Here is a 23,135-nt window from a genome sequence, read left to right on the forward strand (position 1 = left end):
CGACACTGCCACCACACCTTCTGGGGGCTTGAGTTACGAGAAGACATTCTTGGCACGCAATAGGACACACTATATTGAGACATATGAAAATATAACCGCTCTATGACCTTGAGAGAAGCCCACAACAAAAGTCTGTACGATTAGTACTGCTACCCTACCAAACTGAGAAAAATATTCCTGGCTACATCAGATCTGTGCTGGAGAGGGTGTGCTATAAGGGACGACTTCAGACATATATGGTGGGGTTGCCCCCCGATCCACCGCTTTTGGAATAAAATTTTGGCTCACATCAAGGACATGCTGGGGTACCCCTTCCCGAATACAAAGCATTGCGTCCTCTTTAGACTAAGAGATGACACTCCACTATCAAACCGGGACAGGCAGGTCAGTGATGTGGCTGTGTTGAGGTGCCGCTAAAATGGCGATAGCGGCAGCCTGGAAAAAGAAAGAAGCCCCAGCGCTCACTCAATGGCATGCTCGCCTGTGGAGAGCACTAACAATGGAGAGGATGGCAGACGTCTTCGCGGATGACTTCAAGAACTTTGAATATAAATGGGGTCCCTTAGTATCATATTTGTCAAGGGGCCTCCCACTATTTTCTTGTCCCACTAGAACTAGAGCACTGCACTTATTTCACATTTAGAGGGGTGGCTTGCTTGTGGAGGAGTATCCCTTCCCCCAGCCAGAAGACCCATAGAGTAGGAACTTCGATTACCCCCTTGAGCCTTCCTTTGAAGAGGAAATATATATATCACTTTGTCTGCCCTAGAACTATGGATATGGCCTTATTATCTCCAAACTTCATTTTAAGTTTGCACACTTTTCTGTGTTGTATAGGTTTTCAGTTTTTTTCCTTATCCTTATTAACTCATGGAAGTGGTTGGAACTTCGATTTATGGAAATGTTGATGATGGAAGCTGCCTCGTAAAATACTGGGTACCTATTTAGCAACCGTGTTCAGACAAATCGCACAAAGTCCATTTTCCAGTGTATTGCAAGTACTGAATTTCAACCTAATAAAAACAAGTTTGATTGAAAAAATCATTTATTTGTTTGCTTACAAAGCTCTGTATGTGTGCTTTAAAAGAAATGTGAAAAATGTAAGAACCGCACCTTGCCATGAACAACGGCGTGTTCCCCATGCAATATTACTTTCCCCGGTGCAGACACTGCAAATTCCTTGACCATCATTTTCTGAAAGGGAAAACAGAAGTTACTAGAATGCACAGTTTCTGCACTGCATTTAATTTCACAATGTACATTTGCCTCTGCAGATCAGATATTACTTACCATAAAAGCATTTCATAGAATGTCATGTTGAGAATCCGGAGATTGTATTTTGCTTTAAAACAGCATTTTGTTACAAAATATTCTCTACAAAGCAAACCGCTGAGATAAAGACAGAATATATATTGTGTCTTTATTCTTTAGGCTGGACTACAAAGGAAAATAGGAAAATGTTAAATGTATTTCTGAATCTATATCTTTTTAGAAGGTTGAGTAGGAATGTCAAGAATCCTGAAACCTTCATAAAATGCACTGCACAGATAAAGGTGCACAAACACACAACCCCAAGCATGCACCCCACGAGGTGACAAAACACTGGTGGCTTTTGCATGAGAGCTGTCATTTAAAACACAACAATGACTTAGCTAATGTTCTTATTTTTGGGAAATAGGAGAGGCAGTTGTCAAGTAAAGGTAATTGTGGAGCTCCTTGCCTACTCCTAGATAATCCACTTAGCATTTAAAATGATTTCCAGGTACATAGCCTGCTGCAACCAAAATGGAAGTGTTCTTCTTTGGATCTCATGAGCGCTTTTCATGCCAACTCACTGGTCCGCAGTGTGCTTATTAGTTCCAAAATAATAAAAAGACACATAGGGGGTGATTTTAACCTTGGCGGATGGCGGAGGCCGTCCGCCAAGGTACCGCCGTGAAATGACCGCACCGCGGTCAAAAGACCGCGGCGGCCATTTAAACATTTCCGCTGGGCCGGCGGGCGCTCTCCGAAAGAGCGCCCGCCGGCCCAGCAGAAATGCCCCTGCAACGAGGACGCCGGCTAAGAATTGAGCCGGCGTAGTTGCAGGGGTGCGACGGGTGCAGTTGCACCCGTCGCGTATTTCAGTGTCTGCAAAGCAGACACTGAAATACTTTGCGGGGCCCTCTTACGGGGGCCCCTGCAGTGCCCATGCCATTGGCATGGGCACTGCAGGGGCCCCCAGGGGCCCCGCGGCACCCCCTATCGCCATCCTGTTCATGGCGGGTTTCCCGCCATGAACAGGATGGCGGTAGGGGGTGTCTGAATCCCCATGGCGGCGGAGCGCGCTCCGCCGCCATGGAGGATTCAATGGGGCAGCGGTAAACCGGCGGGAGACCGCCGGTTTACCCTTTCTGACCGCGGCTGAACCGCCGCGGTCAGAATGCCCTCGGGAGCACCGCCAGCCTGTTGGCGGTGCTCCCGTGGTCGGTGACCCTGCGGGCCCCGGCCGCCAGGGTCAGAATGACCCCCATAGTATGCTGCTTCCCTTAATGTTTTAAAATCCTTCCATTACCTCTAATGCCACATAATACGGAGGTCCAAAGCTCTCCCTCTAGAATACGGATGACAGAGTTTCACCAGAGACAGCAGCATCAAATCTTAGGTACCGTTTCCTGCTTGAGGACTGCCATGGACACTGAAGTATGCAGACACCAGAGAAAAGTGTGGAAAGTAGCATCAGATCGTGGGGTGAAAGAATAGCTCAGGAGCAGAAGGAACGACAATCAGGCTCAGGACATGGATCACAGAGATGCTAGAACGAAATGGCTTCCCCTGCCTTAAGGTGCCCAGGTATTAAAGTGCAGGAGTGCTTACTTCTTTGGATGCCAAACCCTATGAATTAGATAAAGCTGTAAAGGCTTCAATAAGGTTGGAGGGTGACAGACTGGAAAGGGTTTCTTTTAACTAAAGGTTCATTGAACTGCGACAAAAGACACTATGAACTAACTATTACTACAGAGTGGTGGGGGGAAAGGAACATAAAGAGCACCTATGAGGAGACTTTTACAATGTGGGGTGCAGCATCATACAACACCAATATATTTCAAACACCTGAAGACACAGTAGATTAAGTAAATGTGCTCCGAACCAAGTGTAAGAGAACACTGTTCAAGTATATCAGTGTGCTGCATAGCAGAACAAGATGGAAAAAGACAGCATTGCTGCAAGGGTAGATGATGTGAAAAATAGGTTGGAGGCCCTCATTGGCAGCACAGCGGGGTTTGCACAAGAACTGGCGAAGTTGAAGGTGTGCCTAGGGGGTTCAGAGAGATCTTGGGCTAAAACACACTCCTTTATGGCAGAAGTGGGGATTTCAAGAGGAATCTGGTAGAGAGTGGGTTGAAGTTTGACACCAGGGTGGAACCCCTGGACAAACTACATTTAGATAGCTGTTGAAAATGACCATCTTCTGCATGATGTACCCTCAGATTCCTTCCTGGACTGTTTTTGCTGGCTGTAGAACTTTGTGTGTGTATATATATATATATATATAAAAAAATATATATCCTTAGTATATGATACAAAGTGTAACCAATGCCCGCAAGTTAAATGTAACAAGTGACTGCAGCACCCATTGTGCCATCCAGTACGGCGACGCTGTAAATATGACTGCAGGTCTATCTTCTGTGTCCTGGTTGTGCAGTTTTAAACTGGAAAACTGACCTGTCAAATAACCTCCTTTTGACAGGCCTTAAGCTTACTTTTAAATATTACCAAGTCACCCTTAAGTAGACCTTGCTGCCCAAGTGGCAGGGCTGTCTGGTATTTAAAATTAGGACGTATAAAAGTAAAGCTATTCTCACCGTAGCTGGGTTGGCTCATAAGAAAGTAATGGGAACCAATATTAAATGTAATGTTAACTCAGGCTAGGAAACAGCTCCGATTTCCTTCTTGGACTTTTTAAAATGTTTATTACAAGCCCAATACACTGGTGAAGTTGGATCAATAATATTTTGGAAAATGTGTTTTTAGAAAGTTACCCTTTCCCTGCCTAAAGCCTGGTCTAGGTGATAATTTGCATGAACTCAACTGTCACCTGACAGCCGAATATCTCCCTTGATGAGATGTGAACTCGCTCTCAAAGCCGCGTCAAAGGCCTTGGGTGTGGGGAAGTTTCCTTTTCCTCTGGCAGGATGACCATCTGCGCTATACCGAGAAACTTCATTAACTTCAAAGAGGCCTCCACTTTCAGATACAAATGTTAGCCGACACCAGGGCAGGGCTCTCTTTAGTCTCGCCAGCCAGGCAGGTTCCAATTACAGTGATAGGGGAGTTGGCCCCAGAACTAGTTTAGAGTGACGAACAGAGGAGGGATTGCTCATTTCCCTGCCCACACCTTTGGAGTAGGCAAACAGGCGCTGCAAAAGGGGAGAAAGTTTTCACCATCTTGAATTTAGGCACTGTTGAACTGTTTGCAGAAGCACTGAAAAGGTGAGTATGGCTTCCCTGGGAATGTTTACCCTGTTGGTTAGGGAGGGGCCAGGAGTAACCAGCCCCTAACCACAGGCTGGTGCCAGGCATAAAAGTAGCACCAGCGGTGACCTACTGCATACCAAGGATATTGAGCTTCCTGACCTGTGGAAGAAAATAAGAGGACTGTAACTGCTGCCTGTAACCTGAAAGTGACTAGAAGAGATGGACCTGCTCTTCTTCTTGTACTCAGGACAAAGAAGTGGACTCCAAGGGTAATGGGTGACCACCTGTTAAAGCAACAGGGACACAACAAGCAACAAGAAGCCTTTCCTGCAACTTCTCAGTTGACCGGTTCCAACTGGACATGCCCTGGACCCGCTTGGAGCTTCCCCATAAAAAAAATTAAAAAAAATCAATGGCTTCACAAGGAACTCGCAGAGCAGCTACCTGAACTTGTGGAGAAATCTTCAGCCACAGCCTGCTACCTTGCCCTGGTGAGGGTTTTTGACTCCCACTTCAGAGACCAAGTCCAAACATTAAGTTTTTGACAACTCCAGCGTGGTTTCCCAGTCCGACCTGTTCTCCACTGCGGTCGGCTTTAGCTTGGGCTAGGTTCCAGTCATGCGCAACCAGATGACCGTGGTTAGCGTGCAATGCTTTTTAGAGCTATTCTCACGTTTAAACTTTAAAGTTTCCCAGCTACGGTTTCCATTATTGGGTTTTTGTCTTTTTCTTTTTGATGTAATTTCATTTACTACAATTCACTCTATTTTTCTAAATTACGTTGGATTTTTCATGTGTTGCGTTATGACTTTATTACTGTTTTGGTACTGCTTAAATGCTTCACACACTGCCTCCAAGTTAAGCTTCTCTCTTCTGTGCCATAGCTATTATGGGATTAAACCCAGTTTAATTAAGTGACTTTAAGGATTCACAGTGACAAGTGTTGGGGCGTTTGAGGGGGGGTTTCTTCCCAATTAACTAATACCCAGATTTTTTTAAGTGCCAATTTGAGCGTACTGGGGTTCCCAACAGAAACACGTGTGAAAACTTTGCAGTTCCATCAGTAGATCGTAGTTCAGGCTCAGGTTAATCTAAACATGATCACAAAGTGTCCCCAGTTTCTACCAGATGCTTAAGAAAGGACCTAGTCCTGACAAAGACAGTGGTTGAACAGTGATAGTTACTCTGCAGTCACACTCATCTGGTGGATCAGATTTTAAAGAAGGGGCAAGACGCAGGAGGAATTCTGTGGGGACACCTTTGTTTTGTTATTTTTGTATCGGAGTTCACTCAGGTAGGAACGACCCCTGCTAGCTGTAGGACAGGAGTCAATGTGGTTAATGAGACTATAGAATAGAGTCCATTTTGCTGCAATGCTTAATGTTGTTCCCTTTGGCAATAATTTTCTCTTCACACAAGAGTATGCATCTAAAGTCTTTCTGAAGGGTCACCTAATTAAGGTGGAATGTTTCACAACTAGGCATGTTTTTAGTCATTTTTAGCGGGGCTGATGTGGGTGGATGTTGTTCCTATTTGTTTGGTGGTTGTCTTTCAAAGAGAAGGGTGAATCAGAGATGTAAATGTCAGTGGCTCTCATGGGGCATCTGCTGATTGGATAAATGGATGATAAAATATACCCAAACTTATTGAATGGCGCCTCTGCCGTAGAACCCACTCACATTACAGTGATCCAATCATGTGTTCACTGCTGACAGAGGAGAAGGTATAAAGAAAGAAAAAAGCTGGTGTTTTGATGTGTTAGCATCAATGGGATGGCGGAAGTTCTGGGTATTGTTCATGTGTTTTATTTGTGATATTTCAAACAGTGTTAAGTTCTTTCATATATAAATGTACAATTATATTTGTTCCTCCATGTACATTGACAACTGCTGGTTTTTCATATTTAATTTGTTTACCCTATGGTTTTGATCATTAATTTTTCGTGAAAAAACCTTGCATCACAATTTTGTGGCTACACAAATAACTAAAAACATTTGCTGCAAACCATATTGTGGGCTGGGTAGTAGCAATTCTCTGAAAGCTAATGGGGTTGGTGGGATTGACCATTTCAGGCAGTCTCCTAGAAATGAGATAGGGAGCATAGCTGGGCAGAACATGGGGAACATGATTGATAGCAGGTGACAGAGATAGACTGAAAACTGGCAATGGGATTTACCTTTGGTGCCAGCCAAAAAGGTTGGAAAGCCAATTATTGACAATATACTGCTCAGTGCAGTTTAATTGGTGATATTAATGTTATTGTAAATATCTACTGGTGTTATTTTTTTCCCCACCAACGTTTTTCCCTGTTGGACTTTTGTGAGGAAATATCCTATGGTAAGACCTGGACAGGGAAAAGGGCACAAGAACTATATACTAAAATACAATTTATTCATTTAGATTTTCTGGACATGGAATAAGACTATTTTTTAAATTGTATTTCTATAACGCTTAGATCCATTTGAAAATATGCTTTTTCACAATATGCTTTTAACATAGGAATAATGTAGGGAGGAAACTATCTTACCATCTGTGCAGCTATTCAATCCCTGTCATTTCTTTCCTCTGTATTGAGGTTCCTCTTTATTTTTCATTTTTAGCAGAGCCTATGGGGGACCCTGATTGAAAATAATCTCTGAAACAGTAGATCTGAAGCTCCTCAAGGACACATTTTCTGTTCCTAGAGTTTTTGAACCCCTCTACTGGTCTTCCAACAGTGTAGTCTTGAGGAGGGGTACCCTCCCTCCAACCCTTTTTGCCCAGGTCCTGGCTTGCAGCATTATAGTACAAAGAGCATAACAAGATGTTATGCTCACCGGCCTCCCTTTCTAAATTAAGTTCAATGCCCTGGGATGAATGGGACGCCTTTGTAGTTATAATTATTTTGTAATGATTGTCAATGTATGTGAACATAGTGATAATGGTTCCTGCAATAGTGATCCCAATCGTTAGAATAAGCGAGCATAGGAGATAGCGCCTGATCACATTCTGGGCTCTGGACATTAAGGTTACCGACAGTTAATCCAGAACATACAACTGTATGAAAATGTGACAGTTATTGTGTCCCCATTTCTGACTTCTACCTCCATTGTCCTTTCATCTCCAGCATCTGCACAAGAGGATAACACAAGATTTGCCTCCAGGCCAGGTGTATGGATATTGCAAATATGCTCCAGAAGTTAAGTACTGGTCTCCATAATGCATTCTTGGAAAAAAAACAAGTGCTCACATCCCCAGAAATCCCTCTGAGGAGATTTGTAATGCCACTAAATAGCAAGGGACTGCTTCTCAAAACCAAGTGCTGTTCTCATAAGGTGGAACTCCACTCCAGCTCAAAAATTATTTACATTGACATTATACAGGCCTCCACTAACCTTGCTGTAATGCTTCCAGAATGTTAAGCAGAGTGATGCCCAATTACTCTTGGCTAGAAACAAACCTGAAGAACTGCTGAAGCTCTCCCAGCCTACCCTTCTGCTGCTGACAAACTGTATGTGTAAGTGGAATTAGAACTGTGAGAAACTAGACAAAAGGCAACAAGTATTGTGCAGGGTCGAAAGCAGAGATACAGACAGTACATACAGACAAGGGATCCTGGGTTCAGAGTTGAGTTGTGATGTAATGTGTTTCTCAAAGAATAGGGTATTCTATTCTTTACTAAACTGAAGAACAGTAGATGTAATCCTGATATATTCTGAAATGTCGGGTGCGTAAATGGAGAGGGCCCTTTCCCTATTTTATTTTTAGCTTTTACTCACTTTTGCTTAGTCTCAAGTCCGGTGGTGTCCTGGCTGCATGTATGCCAAGAGCCACTGGAGATGCTGCGCTTCTCAGTCAGATAGAAAGTGGTGCAGATTGGGATGGCATTGTAGATAATGCAACTGTCCTTGGAGGTGTTGGGGTTTGGCAAGGGGAGCCAGTGGGGTACCATTAAGATGAGGATGATGTGGCCATATTTTTGCAGGCCCTTAATGAGGCGTGTTGGTTACCATTAAGGGAGGGGTGAGGGGGTGAGGTCTGGGAAGCCACAGAACAGGCCATTATCATCACCCAGACTCAAAACTGAAACTAAACTAACCGGAGCTTCAAAGATGGTTTCTGGCAGAGAATATCTTTTTTTTTTTTTTTTTTTTTTTTTTTAAATAGAGAGAGCCCATACTAAGCCATATTCATGTTCTTAGTGATGGGCTCCTTGAAACTGAGGAGGGAGCCCAGCTTGACACACAGAACACCCTAGCTCAATGAGAAATGTAGACACAATGTCTTGAAAGTCTCTGTACCCTCGCCAGAGGAGAGCCAACACAAAAATATACAATTATAGAAGAGGAGAGTGGTGATCTGCCATCTGAAAACAGTCCCTCTCTGTGCCATCTTTTTTTGATTTAATAAACCCTGGTCATGCCGTTCTATGCATAATGTCTCCACTTTGTCTTGCAGGCTCAAACAATTTGTCCCAGTGGATCGAACTTTGGCCTGCTATCCTTCATTATCAAGCTTGATCCCCCTGGAGTGTGGAACCAAAGATGGAGTCTCTGAGACCACAAGATATACACATCTGTATGGACTTCCCATCACTAACTCGAAATAACTGTGAAATAAAACAAATGCTCACATTTTTGTGAATATCATGCAGAAGCCATCTCTGTTAGCCTTAGCCAGAAGCTCTAGCTTGTTAGCTAGACATGATTAGTGTCTTAGCACCTAACAAGTGAATTTTGGAATCTGCTGTGTTTGTATAAACCTTGTTGTTGCACAGATAAATTTCACTGTTTCACATAAAATAAAGCCTGCTCATTACAAAACGGAAACTTCAGTCCCTAGTATTGACCTCAGATTCTAAACAAAAAAGTAAAACAAATCATTTAAGCCACAGCCAAGGTTAACTACTTTCTTCACATACGATAAAATTAAATGTTACTCTTGAAGCATGATTTGGTTTAGTAAGATATAGTTGGAAAAACAATAGTAATGTTGCCATCCAGCACACTCCAAGATTCATGTTTACAACTAGTGGTTAACAGGACTACATTAGTTCACATCCGAGAAGAGAAACAGTCCCCCTTCGGTATCTCCCAAGCACCAGACCTCACCTACTCTGGAGATGAACTCTACTTGTTCCTTCAATACTTTGTCATCAGACAGCACTAATCCCCCAGCATCGAGCACCTATTATAACTGATTTTGGCCATACTTTCAACCTTGCATCTACGTCTTCCTTCTATTCCCTTTCCATAATAATAGTTCCATACATATATAAAAACTCTAAATAAACAGGGAACTATAACATCATTTTCAACCTGATTTGCGGTCAAACCATGGCTGGCTTACTGTCGTAATGTTCCAAAACACACATTCAATGCCAACATTTGCGACAAAAAACACACAACCCGACTCTACAATGATTCAGTATAAAGCATTCATCACAATTGCTCATCCCTTCTCACTTCACAACTTAATTGTGTCAACTGATTTCAAGATAGCACCACAACTCCCGTAACCAAGCACAAAACAAAGACCTGTTCCACAAGCCACTTCCCACATAATCCGTACTACAATTCTATATTCTTCCAACCAGCACTTACATTGTAGCAAGGTGTCCATTCTCCAATATGCTTCAGTGCCTCATCAGGTGTAACAAGTGCTACATGAATGCTACCATAATGAGAATCAACCTGAAATATTTTATAGCGGTTAATAATGTGACAAAGGCCCGTATGTTGGCATTAGAAAACAATAAAAACCAATCCAAAATACTTCATTTATAGCACAATATGCTAATAGGATCCATAATTGCAGCTACAAAAGGGTGAAATGAATAGCTCTTACTAGGGAAGTCTTTCTGAAGTCTGTCCTGGGAATGTGGTGGCTAACCTCCGGTCACACAGTGAAAACAGCAGACGCTCAAGATACACAGAGTTGCATTTTCTTCAGTGATATATAGAGGTAATGACAGCACACCAGGCATCATCCTTCCTGTGAACACAATCGCCAACTGTCACCTGCTGAGGATCTAGAACCAGACTGCAGTGACTGAGTGAAGAGTCCACAAGGCAAATACATCCTCAACATACACAAATAATAAACATACACACCAGTTAAAGCATTGTTTAAACCATATAAAAGTAAACATGATTGATCGGGGTGTGTTATAATAGGCAATATAATAGGCCAATCTGTAGGAACCAAACTCTTTATACGATACATCAAAAAGAAATATATCGTCCAAAGAGTTCAGGAGTTCCCTTACCAGTGGACAGAGGCTTTCTCTGGCAATCCCAAGATGCTCTTTTAAGTGGGTAGTGTGGTTGAGCAGCATAAGCTCATCAGAGAGGAGTGATAGACATCTGCAAATACACACAGTTAATAAATGACAAACACGACTCAGTAAGGAGATCCACACCAATTTACAAAAATTGTGGGCCCCAGTGCTCAAGAGTTGGGGGGGGGGGGAGGGGGCTAGTTCGGGACCCATTCGTACGAGAACTGGGTAAATTTAGCTAGACCTTCAACTTCCTGGATAAGGCGCAGGGTTCCATAAAAGCATCTTTATGCCTCAGGTTTTCACTGGGGCTGGCTGAGGAAGCGCGTTCGGCTGGCCGTGCTCATCACCCAGCCTCCACCAGAGACCAAGACAACAATAGTGGGTGGTACAGGGCGCCTCCAAGTTCAGAAACTTTCACCCCACACAGGGGTACCCCCGCCACCGCTGTACGAGAGGAGGACGGTGCAGTGATTTCACCCAAGAAAACAATTTAGGTGAGAGTTTAATCCTTCCTTCAGCAGTACCTGGGGGGCAGACTTAGGAATTTCTACCTGGGGATGGCTGGGTCCTTCAAACTGTGAGAGAGTTTCATATACGGCTCCCCTTACCAAGAAAGAACCCCGATTCTTCAGGTCTTTTCTCCAACTCATGATGATCAGGTGGATGCACAGGTATTGGACTTTTTACTCAAAAGGAGCAATAGTGAGGACATGCCCTCCATCCCGGGGGATTTTTTAGGAATCTCTTCACTGTAGAAAAGAGGAACGGGGCCAGCAACTGGTAATCAGCCTGAAGGAATCCAACAAATGGTTGGCTTACTTACATTTCAAGATGGAGGGCAGCCATCTGCTCCGGGATCTTCTCCTTCCCATCAATTTGATGATGCGCCTGGAACTCAAGAATGCCTACCTCAAAGTCCCGGTGTTCCCTCCCCACTACCGCTTACTCCTGTTTCAGTGATGGGGAGAGACCTTCGAGGTTGCCTCCCTCCCTTTCGGTCTGTCCTCCGCACCTTAGTGCTTCACCAAGGTGATGTGTCCAGTGGCAGAGTTCCTCAGAGTTTGAGGTGTCCACCTCATTATCTACCTGGAAGACATCCTCCTAATGGACTCGTGTCTTCAAAGTCTCTTGAGACATCTACAAATGACAGTCTCGCTCCTGGAGTTCCTCAGATTCATAATAAACCAACAGCTCCCTCCCCTTCTCAGTCACTACTGTTCTTAGGTTTCAGAGAGGGCTCAGTTTGGGCAACCCTCAGCCTTCCTTCCTGGAAGATGTCCAAGATCAAGCACATCATCTGGCAATCCGGCTCTTCACCTCCCTATGCCAAATAGCGAGAGTAGTGGGACTCCTGTCATCCATGATCCAGGCAATTTTCCAGGGCCCCCTTCATTATCGGTCCCTCCAATGATTAAAGGCCTCTCACCTCAGGAAAGTACTGAAATACTCTCAAGAGGTTCCGTTGTCCGAGGACTCCAGAGAGGAGATCCAGTGGTAGCTGGCTCATATGGAGGTCTGGATTGGCAGAGCAATCTTCAGCTCCCTACCTGACCTGGTCATAGAGTCAGACACCAATAGCAAAGGGATGGGGAGTGAGCTATGGAGATTTCACTACCTGCAGAAAATGGTCCGCACAAGAAAAATGTATGCATATCAATTGTCTCGAACTCTTTGCAGGTTCCTTCGCAGTCTGATGCTGGACCAGGTAGTGAGCGCAGTGTTATATCCTCCTCAAAATGGTCAATGTGGTAGAAGTCCCTTACATAAATCGGAGGAACTCGTTCCAAGAGCCTGGCACATCTAGCCTGCAACTTTTCCCGGGTGTAGTGAAATGTGTGTTTTGACCACTGACTTCGTATTCCACCACTTTGCACCTAGCCTAGCTGTCCTGTGTTCACCAGTTACAGACTCCATTTTGTATTCAGTTTAGCCTTAGCTTCATTCGGCTGACTTGCTCGTAAGCATTAGGCACTGCCATGTTAAGGGCTGCCCGTAATCTTCCACATTGTAAACTGTGCATTCTGTCTTGTTTGCGTATTAATTTCCACTAAGGGCTTTGGTTGATAAGAGTGTACTCAGACGGCAGGGAACGGCCTTAATTTGAGTTGACATCTTGGGATTGTGGCCAAATCCCCACGTCTTATTTTCAAAGCATACCTAAACTAGTCAGCATGTTTGAATACTTCTTGAGCAACTTGAGGGGTTTTCCAGAAAGCTCCTTCTTCGTTTTTTAAAGATATAAAAGAGAACCAGTTCGACAGTAGAAGATCCAGAGACCTCAATCAGGATTCAGACGTCAGATGCCCGATATATATATATATATTTTTTTTTTTTTTCTTTTCATGTGAGGGTAGACTTCTCTCTTTCTCGCAGTCAAATGGAGTCATTGGCTTGCTGGCAGGAGAAAGACAAAGCACCTGACATGCCCTAGGGTGATGCATTTTTTATTCATTATTTGGTTTGCATTATAACATAGATACATATATTTGCTGTGTATATTGCAGTGGAGAATCATTCATGTATGTTTTCATTTCATTGTTGTGACTATTTTTAAACGTGCGCTTTCAACATGCTAATCTCCTTTTAGGACCCTTGTGTAGTGAAATGATAAATATCATCTTTGGACTCAGAAGTGCATTCCAGAGATTTTTTGTCAGTGCATAGGTATTTCAGCTTGGTCATTAGTGAAAAGCAAAACATTTTGGCGTACATCAGATAGTCTAAAAGGGAGGTTGGAGGTTGAGAGTGCATGATTTAAAAGTGTAAATATGTTTTTATTCAGAGAGTTAAAGGAAGCACCGCAAGCCATGTTTGAAAATGCATGTGAAATAAAAATGCCTCATGATGTCTCGGCAAATGTGTTTTCTTGTTCATAAGGACTTTCTAAAGTTTGGGATGGGTGCTTGGATAAAACAAAATTATTGAATGTTTTTACATCTTTAGAAAAGGGGCTTTTGGAACTGAATGATTTCCCTTTTGTTCTTGACAGGAGGGTTTGGATACTTTTTTCTGCTTACAGAAAAATGCATGAGAGATGTGAACAGTTAGTATATGCTAATCAGAAATTGAAGGAACAACTTAAGACAAAAAAATAATAAGTTATTACAAGCTGTCACAGGGGAATCTGATTTTTCACATTCCAGTAATGAGGAGGTTAAAAAAGGTGGGGGCCAGTGTGAGCTGCACGAGCAGAACGTAGTTCATGCACAGCCAATATTTGGATGAAAAATACAGAGTATCCCACAGCTTGTGGCACGAGTTGAAATGCATTCTTTAAAATATTACACCCAGCAAGAAGTTAAGGATGTTAATTATATATTGACAGAGCTTCTGCAGAGCACGATGTGTACAATTATTTCAGACAAGACACAGGGACTATCGCAAAATGTGCAGTTTCTAGGAATCCAGAACATAGAGAGCTTTTGTTACAGGTAACACAAAAGATTTGGGAGTTTGCTGCTCCTTGCACTAAGCAAGAGTTTCATGGGATTGTTTGATTTTTGGAAACAGCATAACCCTCATCTGAGTAAAATCTTAACCATTTGGTACAAAGTGACAAGAAAAAAACATGAGTTTGAATGGGGTGAAGAGCAGCAGTATGCTTTTGATTTGGCAAATGAAATCATTTAACAGGCTTTCGACTTGTGGCCAGTGCAGGAATATACACATTGGAGTATGTGGCAAAAACAAGGGAGGATGAGGGTGCCCCTGGGGTTTTGTTCTAGAAAACTAACTGACAATGGGGAGCGCTATACTCCTTGTGAAAAACAGCTTTTGGCCCGTTATTGGGCTCTAGTGGATACTGAGCAAATAACATAAGGTCATAATGTACTTCTGAGACCTGAAATATCAGTCATGCAGTGGGTGATGTGTTCACCTAAATCTCACTGTATAGGACATGTACAAGAGGCTACTATCATACGCTGGAAATGGTACATACAAGACAGGGCTCGAGTAGGACCGGCAGGCACTGCAGCCCTACATGAACAGGTGTCACAAGCCCCTGTACAAGATGAGTAGAGGGTGCAGGAGGTACCACAGGTAAAACAGTCACCAGTGAGATGGGGAGCGCCATTTGAATCCTTGTTCCCTGATGATAGAAAGCATGTTTGGTTCACTAATGGTTCATGCAAATATGTGGGTACCAAAAGACACTGGAAAGCAGTGTCATACAAATCCAGTTATTAAACAGTTGTTGACCACCACAGGAGAGGGGAAAAGTAGCCAATATGCAGAGTTGTACCCTGTGTCTCGGGCTCTAAAGCAAGAGCTGCTTGGGACATGTCATATTTACACCGATTCTTGGTCCACTGCCAATGGGTTAACCACTTGGCTTCCCACGTGGCATGCATATAACTGGTTCATTCACTCAAAGGAGGTGTGGGGCAAAGAGTTGTGGCAGGAAATTTGGGAAATATTAGAACATAGTCAAGTCACCGTACATCACATGGATGCTCATTATCCCACTGACTCACTAGAACACTGGTTCAGTTCCCTTGCAGACAACAAAGCCAAAATTTCAGAGGCAGGAGTGGCAACCCAGAAATCTGTCTTGGTGAGGATGGCTAAATGGGTGCACCAGAAATGTGGACTCCTGGGAGAAAAAGCCACTTACAGTTGGGCAGAGATTAGAGGGATGCACATTCCCCTAGAGTTGATAAAAATTGTGATTTTGCAGTGTCCTATTTGTCAACACACACATGAGATCTGTGCCACAAACAGTCAAAGGTCAACTGGGGAGAGGACAGTTATCAGGACAGATAGAAATCAAAGCTATTCTGTTAAATAGTGGAGAAGCTGATTTATTCATACGGATTGGAGACAGAATTGCCCAACTTGTCATACGTTCAGTGTATGGAGGATTGGTGGGAAAGGGGACTGGCCCAGCCCTTCTGACAGTGCAATGAAAGGGAAGTTTTGGTTCTACTGACAAAAACCCTGATGCTAAGGTGTGGATAGAATCCACATATGGCCCTCCAGAACCTGCAGAAATTATAGCCAAGAGCCCCAATAATGTCCTGCTGATTATAAAACAAAGAAAGGAAAAATGGGAGCACATTTTAGATGACAAATGATATTTGCAAGAAAAACCATACTTGTTTCTTTTACAGATCATACTACGACTTGCCACTGACCATGAGTGTGCTGTGTGGTCTCCCTTCATGCATTTGCATTTGGGGTTGGAAGCGGGAGGCACCCTCAACTTGAACCTGATTGCACAATGGTTGATCAACGCTCCTGCTGCTGCTTTTAAAGTACAAAACCTAAGGATCCGTTTAGAGCTAATTGTGCTTCACAGATCAAAGTTCTGCATGGGAACAATGCAGAGTACCATGGATGTTCTGTCAACCTGTTTGACTGCATTACCACTGGAACTAACACATGGCTTGTTATCACCTGATGACTGCTACCAGTCTCATTAAGCATGTTTAGGTTGCCAGTTGGCTGACTATTCTCGTATGGAAACCTCACTTTTACTTATATACCAGCAAACATTACAGGTGGGCCGTGTACCTTTACATGATTAGGACTCATGATGTTTCCATCTAATTCTATACCAACTTGTTATCCCAGAGACACTATTCAATCAGTTATTATCCCAATCAGAATATATAAGCTTCAGTCTTTTTATTACAGGTGTGCTTGGCTTAACTGTTTATAAAATCAATATGTTACATCACTTCCATTGCTTTATAGTGTTTGATTTTATCATTTTATTATGTTGTTGTGTATAATGCATATCTGATTTGCTTGTAATGTTTAAAAAAAATAAGAAGAAGAAGAAGAAGAGAGAAGTTGATTTTAAATCATCTGCAGTTTACACAGGTCATTGGTCAAAGGACGGAATGTAGTGAAATGTGTGTTTCGACCACTGACTTCGTGTTGCACCACTTTGCACCTGGCCTAGCTGTCCAGTGTTCACCAGTTACAGACTCCATTTTGTATTCAGTTTAGCCTTAGCTTCATTCGGCCTATTGACTTTATCGTAGCATTAGACACTGCCATGTTAAAGGCTGCTCGTAATTTTCCAAATTGTAAACTGTGCATTCTGTCTATGGTGATTCATTTTTAATTCATTATTTGCTTTGCATTATAATAATATAGATACATATATTTGCTGTGTATATTACAGTGGAGAATCATTCATGTATGTTTTCATTTCATTGTGGTTACTATTTTTAAACGTGTGCTTTCAAACTTCTAATCTCCTTTTAGGATACTTGCGTAGTGAAATAATAAATGCCTTCTTCAGACTAAGAAGTGGATTCCAGAGATTTTTTTTGTCAGTGCATGAGTATTTCAGCTCGGTCATTAGTGAAAAGCAAAACACCGGGGCATTCAACCTGAGAGCCTATTGGCACTCATGTCATCTCTGAGATTGAGCCTCTGGCGTCTACATCCGTCAGTTTTCCAAGTCTACGCTAACAGTGGGGCACGCTCACAGTGGACCTCTTTGCGTCCCGTCTGGACCACCAGCACCTGAGATATTTCAGCTGGTGCACAGACCCAGAGGAAACGGCCATGGGCGCATTTCTTCAAAACTGGCAACAGGGATATGCCTTTCCTCCGTTTGCGATGATCATGCGTCTCTCAGCCCAGGTCAGGCGTCAAGGGGTGGACGTACTCTTGGTGACCTCGGCATGGACTTCTCAAGCTTGGTATCCAGTTCTTCTGGAACTTTCTTGGGATTCTCCAATCCCTCTACCCCTTCTTTCAGATCAACTCCAAGAATCCCCACCCTCTAGTGCTGGAAGGGTCTCTGTCTTTTATGGCATGGAGGATTACAGAGAACGCTAGAAAATTCAAGGCCTTTCAAGACAGGCTTCCTCTCCAAGGCATCGGCAGACTGCAAGGTCAAACGTTATCGATTGGCGTGGACTAGATGGATGGGCTGGTGTCATACAAGACGCCTGGATCCCATGGGTGCAGAGATTGTCCACATCCTGAATTTCCTAGTCTTTGGCTTTGGAGGGCCTGGCCTATAGAACAATCAATACCTTCAGATCGGTGATATAGGCCAGCCATCCATAGGTGGGAGATCATCCAGTAGGCAATAATCCATTGGTGTGCAAACTCTGGAGAAGCATTCACCTTTCCCTCCCTCTAGAACATTGGTTCTGTATGATGTTAATAAGGTCCTCAATTTATTCCTGGTCGGCCAAATTAGTCACCCTCTTTCGCCTCATTTCTTGCAGGCGCGTCACGGACTTTAGAGCAATGGACATAATATGTAGAGTATTTACCCTGGAAGAGGTATCTTTCCATATTTCACGACAAACTAAATGATTGGTAATATTCAGATCTTCCGATGTCAGGTTTCATACACTTTTGTTTAATTTGCTCTTAGGATCCAAAGGGTCAAAACAGAAGTAAGAAGGCAGCAACTGCGTCGCAGGACTATGGAGGGGCCCTGGTTGCATCTGATTGAATGTTAATTTGTTGAACTGTAACTTTTTACCCTAGGTTGATGGGAAATGAAGTCTGTTAAATGTTAAAGCAATGGCTGCTGTTTATTAAAAAGAAGAAAGACAAGCTCCATCCTTGCCTCCGGGTCCTTAATAGAATTGAAACTTTCTGTTACCATTCTGTGTCCTAAATAGTCAATGGTGTTACACTTTTCGTGTGACATGGTCATTTATATCTTGCTCCATGAGTCTGGCTAGCACCTGGTCAAGAATAGAATTGTGATTCCTATTCAAGATCCCCCGATAGCATACGACATTCAAATCAATGGTGCTAAAAATATATATATATAAAAAAATAAAAAAAATAGTAAAACCAGTTGAAGTTAAAAACTTCTGAATTTTTTGTAGCAGATACCCATGAACCAAGATATGTTTTTCGAACCTGGCCATATATATTTTTTTTTTACTATAATATATATCTTAACAAAATTCCTCTAGATGGTTTCTTCAAAACATTTCTAGCAGACAAGGACACATCCCACACTTTAAATTTCACAGGAATATGTATACTTTTTTTTAAATTATTTAATGTTCGGACCCTTCAACCTCACCAATTCTATTACTAAACACTTCAGGGCACTTTTTAAAAATATTTTGCTCAAGAAGCATGGCTGGTATTTAAATCCCTGGTCTCGAGACAATTTCTAACTCCCCTGATCTATCTACTCCATTATCTCCCAAACATTGAGAGATGCATAAATTTCCTAAAAAACACTTCTACCCAAGAAATCTATATAGTATCCAAAGAGTCCTAAAGTCCCCATTTCATTTTCTCTACGTATTAGTGTTTTAATATCAGCGTCCTTTAACTCCTCATTGGGTATTAATGGCTAAAAGGTAGAGTCAGACCACATTGGGACATCTTCAATACGTGTTTTACCTTTTTGCATGCAATTAACCCCTTGCTAATTTTCAAAATCACCCGTGGTCATGCTCTGCAGTTGATACCGATTGAAGATCGTGAACAGAATGCAGCAGTCACTGACAAAAGGGTCGATTAGACAAATACATCGACATAAATGAACAACAGACATACAAATCAGTTAAAATGTTGTTTAAACAATATAGAATAAAACATGACGGATCAGGATACAAGACAGGGAGGTTTCCAATAGACGTGACCACCCTAGTCCTGTAATGATCACGTACACTTACCCTTCTACAAATGAGCCTCAGCGCACAGGCAGGACACTCTAAGCTCCTCGCATGGACTAAGCAGAGTTAAATTCGCTGAAAGCGGTCAGCATGCACTGTTTACAAACGTCAGATGAGCAAATGCAACGAATGAGGGGCCCCAGAATTCAACCAATCCGCTACCAAATATCGGTGCTCACAACACTCATAGGTCAATAGCTCCTTGAACGGCACATTGAGAGTCAGGAAAAGGAGAGCCAATGGCGAACCACCGCTTCTTAGCTCCAGGTTTACGGATAATCCAATCCGGTACATCATGGGCCACGCGACAAGGAGTCGACCAATCCAACTAGTGCCTAACTGCTGGCGCGGAGCTCGCGCGATCGTAAGACATGAGAAAAAAAAAATATATATATATTTCTATTTTCTGTAATACCTGGAAGTGACTTGTTCCCTCATGGTAGGACGCTAGCTAAAGTCTACGATGCTCTACAACGTTGGGCGTTTTCATTACAAAGTGACGTTCTTGGACGCAATAAAGGCAGCAAATGTTTACGTAACAAACCAACTGCGTCTCGTAAACCATGACTTACAATATTATTTATTCGTGTATTATTTGATTATTACTATTATCAATTTGGTACAGAATGTGTCATTTATTTATTAAGGTGATCTTAAAATAACTCCTTAATTGTATTCTCATATTTCGAATTGTGTTGCTGACTACCGGGAAAATGCTACTCGAATATGGCGATTATTTATTTTGTGTACTTCAAAGAGGAGCCTAAAACGCTATACCGAGTGAACGGTTCTCGCTTTAAAGGTCAGCGGCCATATTGGGCGTACATAAAATTAAATCACACCCGATTCGAAGGAATACTATGTATTAAAGTAGCAGATGAACCCACTGAATTTCAATTGGGGAAATACCCCCCCCTCCAATCCACCACTCTAAGACCATCTCTTTATTAAGTACTCCACTTATGCCCTTGCCGAGAATCGAATTTTTCAAATGAGATGAGCGGTCTAGGTTTTTTTCCCAGCGAGTCTATGTATTCCACCGTTTAGTGCCTTTGTTCTTATGAAATACGAAACTGCTGCTGGACGATCAGTTGCCTCGGTGGAGTTTGCTGCTGAATTGATAGTCGTGAAGATGGCTTTATCAGGGATAAAAGTCAGAGGAGGGCTACGCATTTGCGCTGTTATCGCTCGTACTGCTATAGGGTGCCGAGCGCGCTGCACAGGGCACGAGGACCTGCGGTGAGTGCTTCTCTGTTTGCACAGCTGATAGCATTAAGTAGATGTTGTATGCCACCAAGCCTGCACCACCATTACTCTAAGCCAGCACAACTCAACGTTATTAAGACTGGGGAGTGACTGCCAGTATACCTTTTCATGATAATCACACACACCTCTCCCGAGACAAATAACATTTAACCCCCAGACCCTTCTTTAGTGTCGCGTTCTCACCATTTGTTCCTAAATAACCATAGCTTTTAGAGAAGTGAAGGACATTATCTACTTCTGTACGTTTTTCCTTAGCCACTTCGCTGCCAGGCCTTTTCCCCCTCCTGTGCCAGGCCTTTTTTTGCCTATTTGGGGCAGTTCGCGCTTAGGCCCTCATAACTTTTTGGTCCACATAAGCTAACCAAGCCAAATTTGCGTCCTTTTTTTCCAAATTCCTAGGGATTCTAAAGGTACCCAGACTTTGTGGGTTCCCCCTGAAGGAGGCCAAGAAATTGGCCAAAATACAGTGAAAATTTCTTTTTTTTCAAAAAAATTGGAAAAAGGGGCTGCAGAAGAAGGCTTGTGGTTTTTCCCCTGAAAATGGCATCAACAAAGGGTTTGCGGTGCTAAACTCAGCAGCTTCCCAGCTTTCAGGAACATGCAAACTTGAATCCGAAAACCCAATTTTTCAACACAATTTTGGCATTTTACTGGGGCATACCCCATTTGTGCAATTTTTTGTGCTTTCAGCCTCCTTCAAGTCAGTCACCGGAATGGTCATGAAACCAATGCTGGATCCCAGAAACCTAAACATTTCTGAAAAGTAGACAAAATTCTGAATTCAGCAAGGGGTCATTTGTGTAGATCCTACAAGGGTTTCCTACAGAAAATAACAGCTGAAAAAGAAAAATATTGAAATTGAGGTGAAAAAAACATCAATTTTTCTCTACTTTTTAGTCTGTAACTTTTCCCTGCAATGTCAGATTATCGAAAGCAATATACCGTTACGTCTGCTGGACTCCTCTGGTTGCGGGGATATATAGGGTTTGTAGGTTCATCAAGAACCCGAGGAACCCAGAGCCAATAAATGAGCTGCACCCTGCAGTGCGTTTTCATTCTATACCGGGTATACAGTAATTCATTTACTGAAATATAAGGAGTAAAAAATAGCTATCAAGAAAACCTTTGCATTTCCAAAAAGGGCACAAGATAAGGTGTTGAGGAGCAGTGGTTATTTGCACATCTCTGAATTCCGGGGTGACCATAGTAGCACGTGAATTACATGGAATTTCTCAAATAGATGTCTTTTTTACACACACCCCTATATTTGGAAGGAATAAATGTAGAGAAAGACAAGGGGCAATAACACTTGTTTTGCTATTCTATGTTCCCCCAAGTCTCCCGATAAAAATGATACCTCACTTGCTTGGGTAGGCCTAGCGCCCGCGACAGGATATGCCCCAAAACACAACGTGGACACATCACAGAAAACAGAGCTGTTTTTAGCAAAGTGACTACCTGTAGATTTTGGCCTCTAGCTCAGCCGCCACCTAGGGAAACCTACCACACCTGTGCATTTCTGAAAACTAGAGACCTAGGGGAATCCAAGGAGGGGTGACTTGTGTGGCTCGGACCAGGTTCTGTTACCCAGAATCCTTTGCAAACCTCAAAATTTGGCTAAAAAAACACATGTTCCTCACATTTCTGTGGCAGAAAGTTCTGGAATCTGAGAGGAGCGACAAATTTCCTTCCACCCAGCATTCCCCCACGTCTCCCGATAAAAATGATACCTCACTTGTGTGGGTAGGCCTAGCGCCCGCGACAGGATATGCCCCAAAACACAACCTGGACACATCACAGAAAACAGAGCTGTTTTTAGCAAAGTGACTACCTGTAGATTTTGGCCTCTAGCTCAGCCGCCACCTAGGGAAACCTACCAAACCTGTGCATTTCTGAAAACTAGAGACCTAGGGGAATCCAAGGAGGGGTGACTTGTGTGGCTCGGACCAGGTTCTGTTACCCAGAATCCTTTGCAAACCTCAAAATTTGGCTAAAAAAACACATGTTCCTCACATTTCTGTGGCAGAAAGTTCTGGAATCTGAGAGGAGCCACAAATTTCCTTCCACCTAGCGTTCCCCCACGTCTCCCGATAAAAATGATACCTCACTTGTGTGGGTAGGCCGAGCACCCGCGACAGGATATGCCCCAAAACACAACGTGGACATATCACAGAAAACAGAGCTGTTTTTAGCAAAGTGACTACCTGTAGATTTTGGCCTCTAGCTCAGCCGCCACCTAGGGAAACCTACCAAACCTGTGCATTTCTGACAACTAGAGACCTAGGGGGATCCAAGGAGGGGTGACTTGCGGGGCTCGGACCAGGTTCTGTTACCCAGAATCCTTTGCAAACCTCAAAATGTGGCTAAAAACACACATGTTCCTCACATTTCTGTGGCAGAAAGTTCTGGAATCTGAGAGGAGCCACAAATTTCCTTCCACCCAGCGTTCCCCCACGTCTCCCGATAAAAATGATACCTCACTTGTGTGGGTAGGCCTAGCGCCCGCGACAGGATATGCCCCAAAACAC

General features: G+C 43.1%; 2 protein-coding genes across 2 annotated transcripts in view; one reads left to right on the plus strand and one right to left on the minus strand.

Annotated features, from left to right (window-relative positions):
* MVK (mevalonate kinase) overlaps positions 1–19,479 on the minus strand; it is a 165,883-nt gene extending 146,404 nt beyond the window's left edge. The window contains exons 1-2 of the mRNA XM_069214735.1: positions 19,342–19,479; positions 1,114–1,194 (exon numbers count right to left, since the gene is read on the minus strand). Of these exons, the coding sequence (XP_069070836.1) occupies positions 1,114–1,191 (78 nt within the window). The 5' untranslated portion in view covers positions 1,192–1,194; positions 19,342–19,479. The remainder of the gene's footprint in view (positions 1–1,113; positions 1,195–19,341) is intronic.
* Positions 19,480–20,338: 859 nt separating this feature from the next.
* Positions 20,339–23,135, plus strand: part of MMAB (metabolism of cobalamin associated B) — an 88,861-nt gene continuing 86,064 nt past the window's right edge. The window contains exon 1 of the mRNA XM_069214736.1: positions 20,339–20,580. Coding sequence (XP_069070837.1) covers positions 20,402–20,580 — 179 coding nt within the window. The 5' untranslated portion in view covers positions 20,339–20,401. The remainder of the gene's footprint in view (positions 20,581–23,135) is intronic.

This window comes from Pleurodeles waltl, chromosome 11 (genome assembly GCF_031143425.1).
Source record: "Pleurodeles waltl isolate 20211129_DDA chromosome 11, aPleWal1.hap1.20221129, whole genome shotgun sequence".
Taxonomy (NCBI): domain Eukaryota; kingdom Metazoa; phylum Chordata; class Amphibia; order Caudata; family Salamandridae; genus Pleurodeles; species Pleurodeles waltl.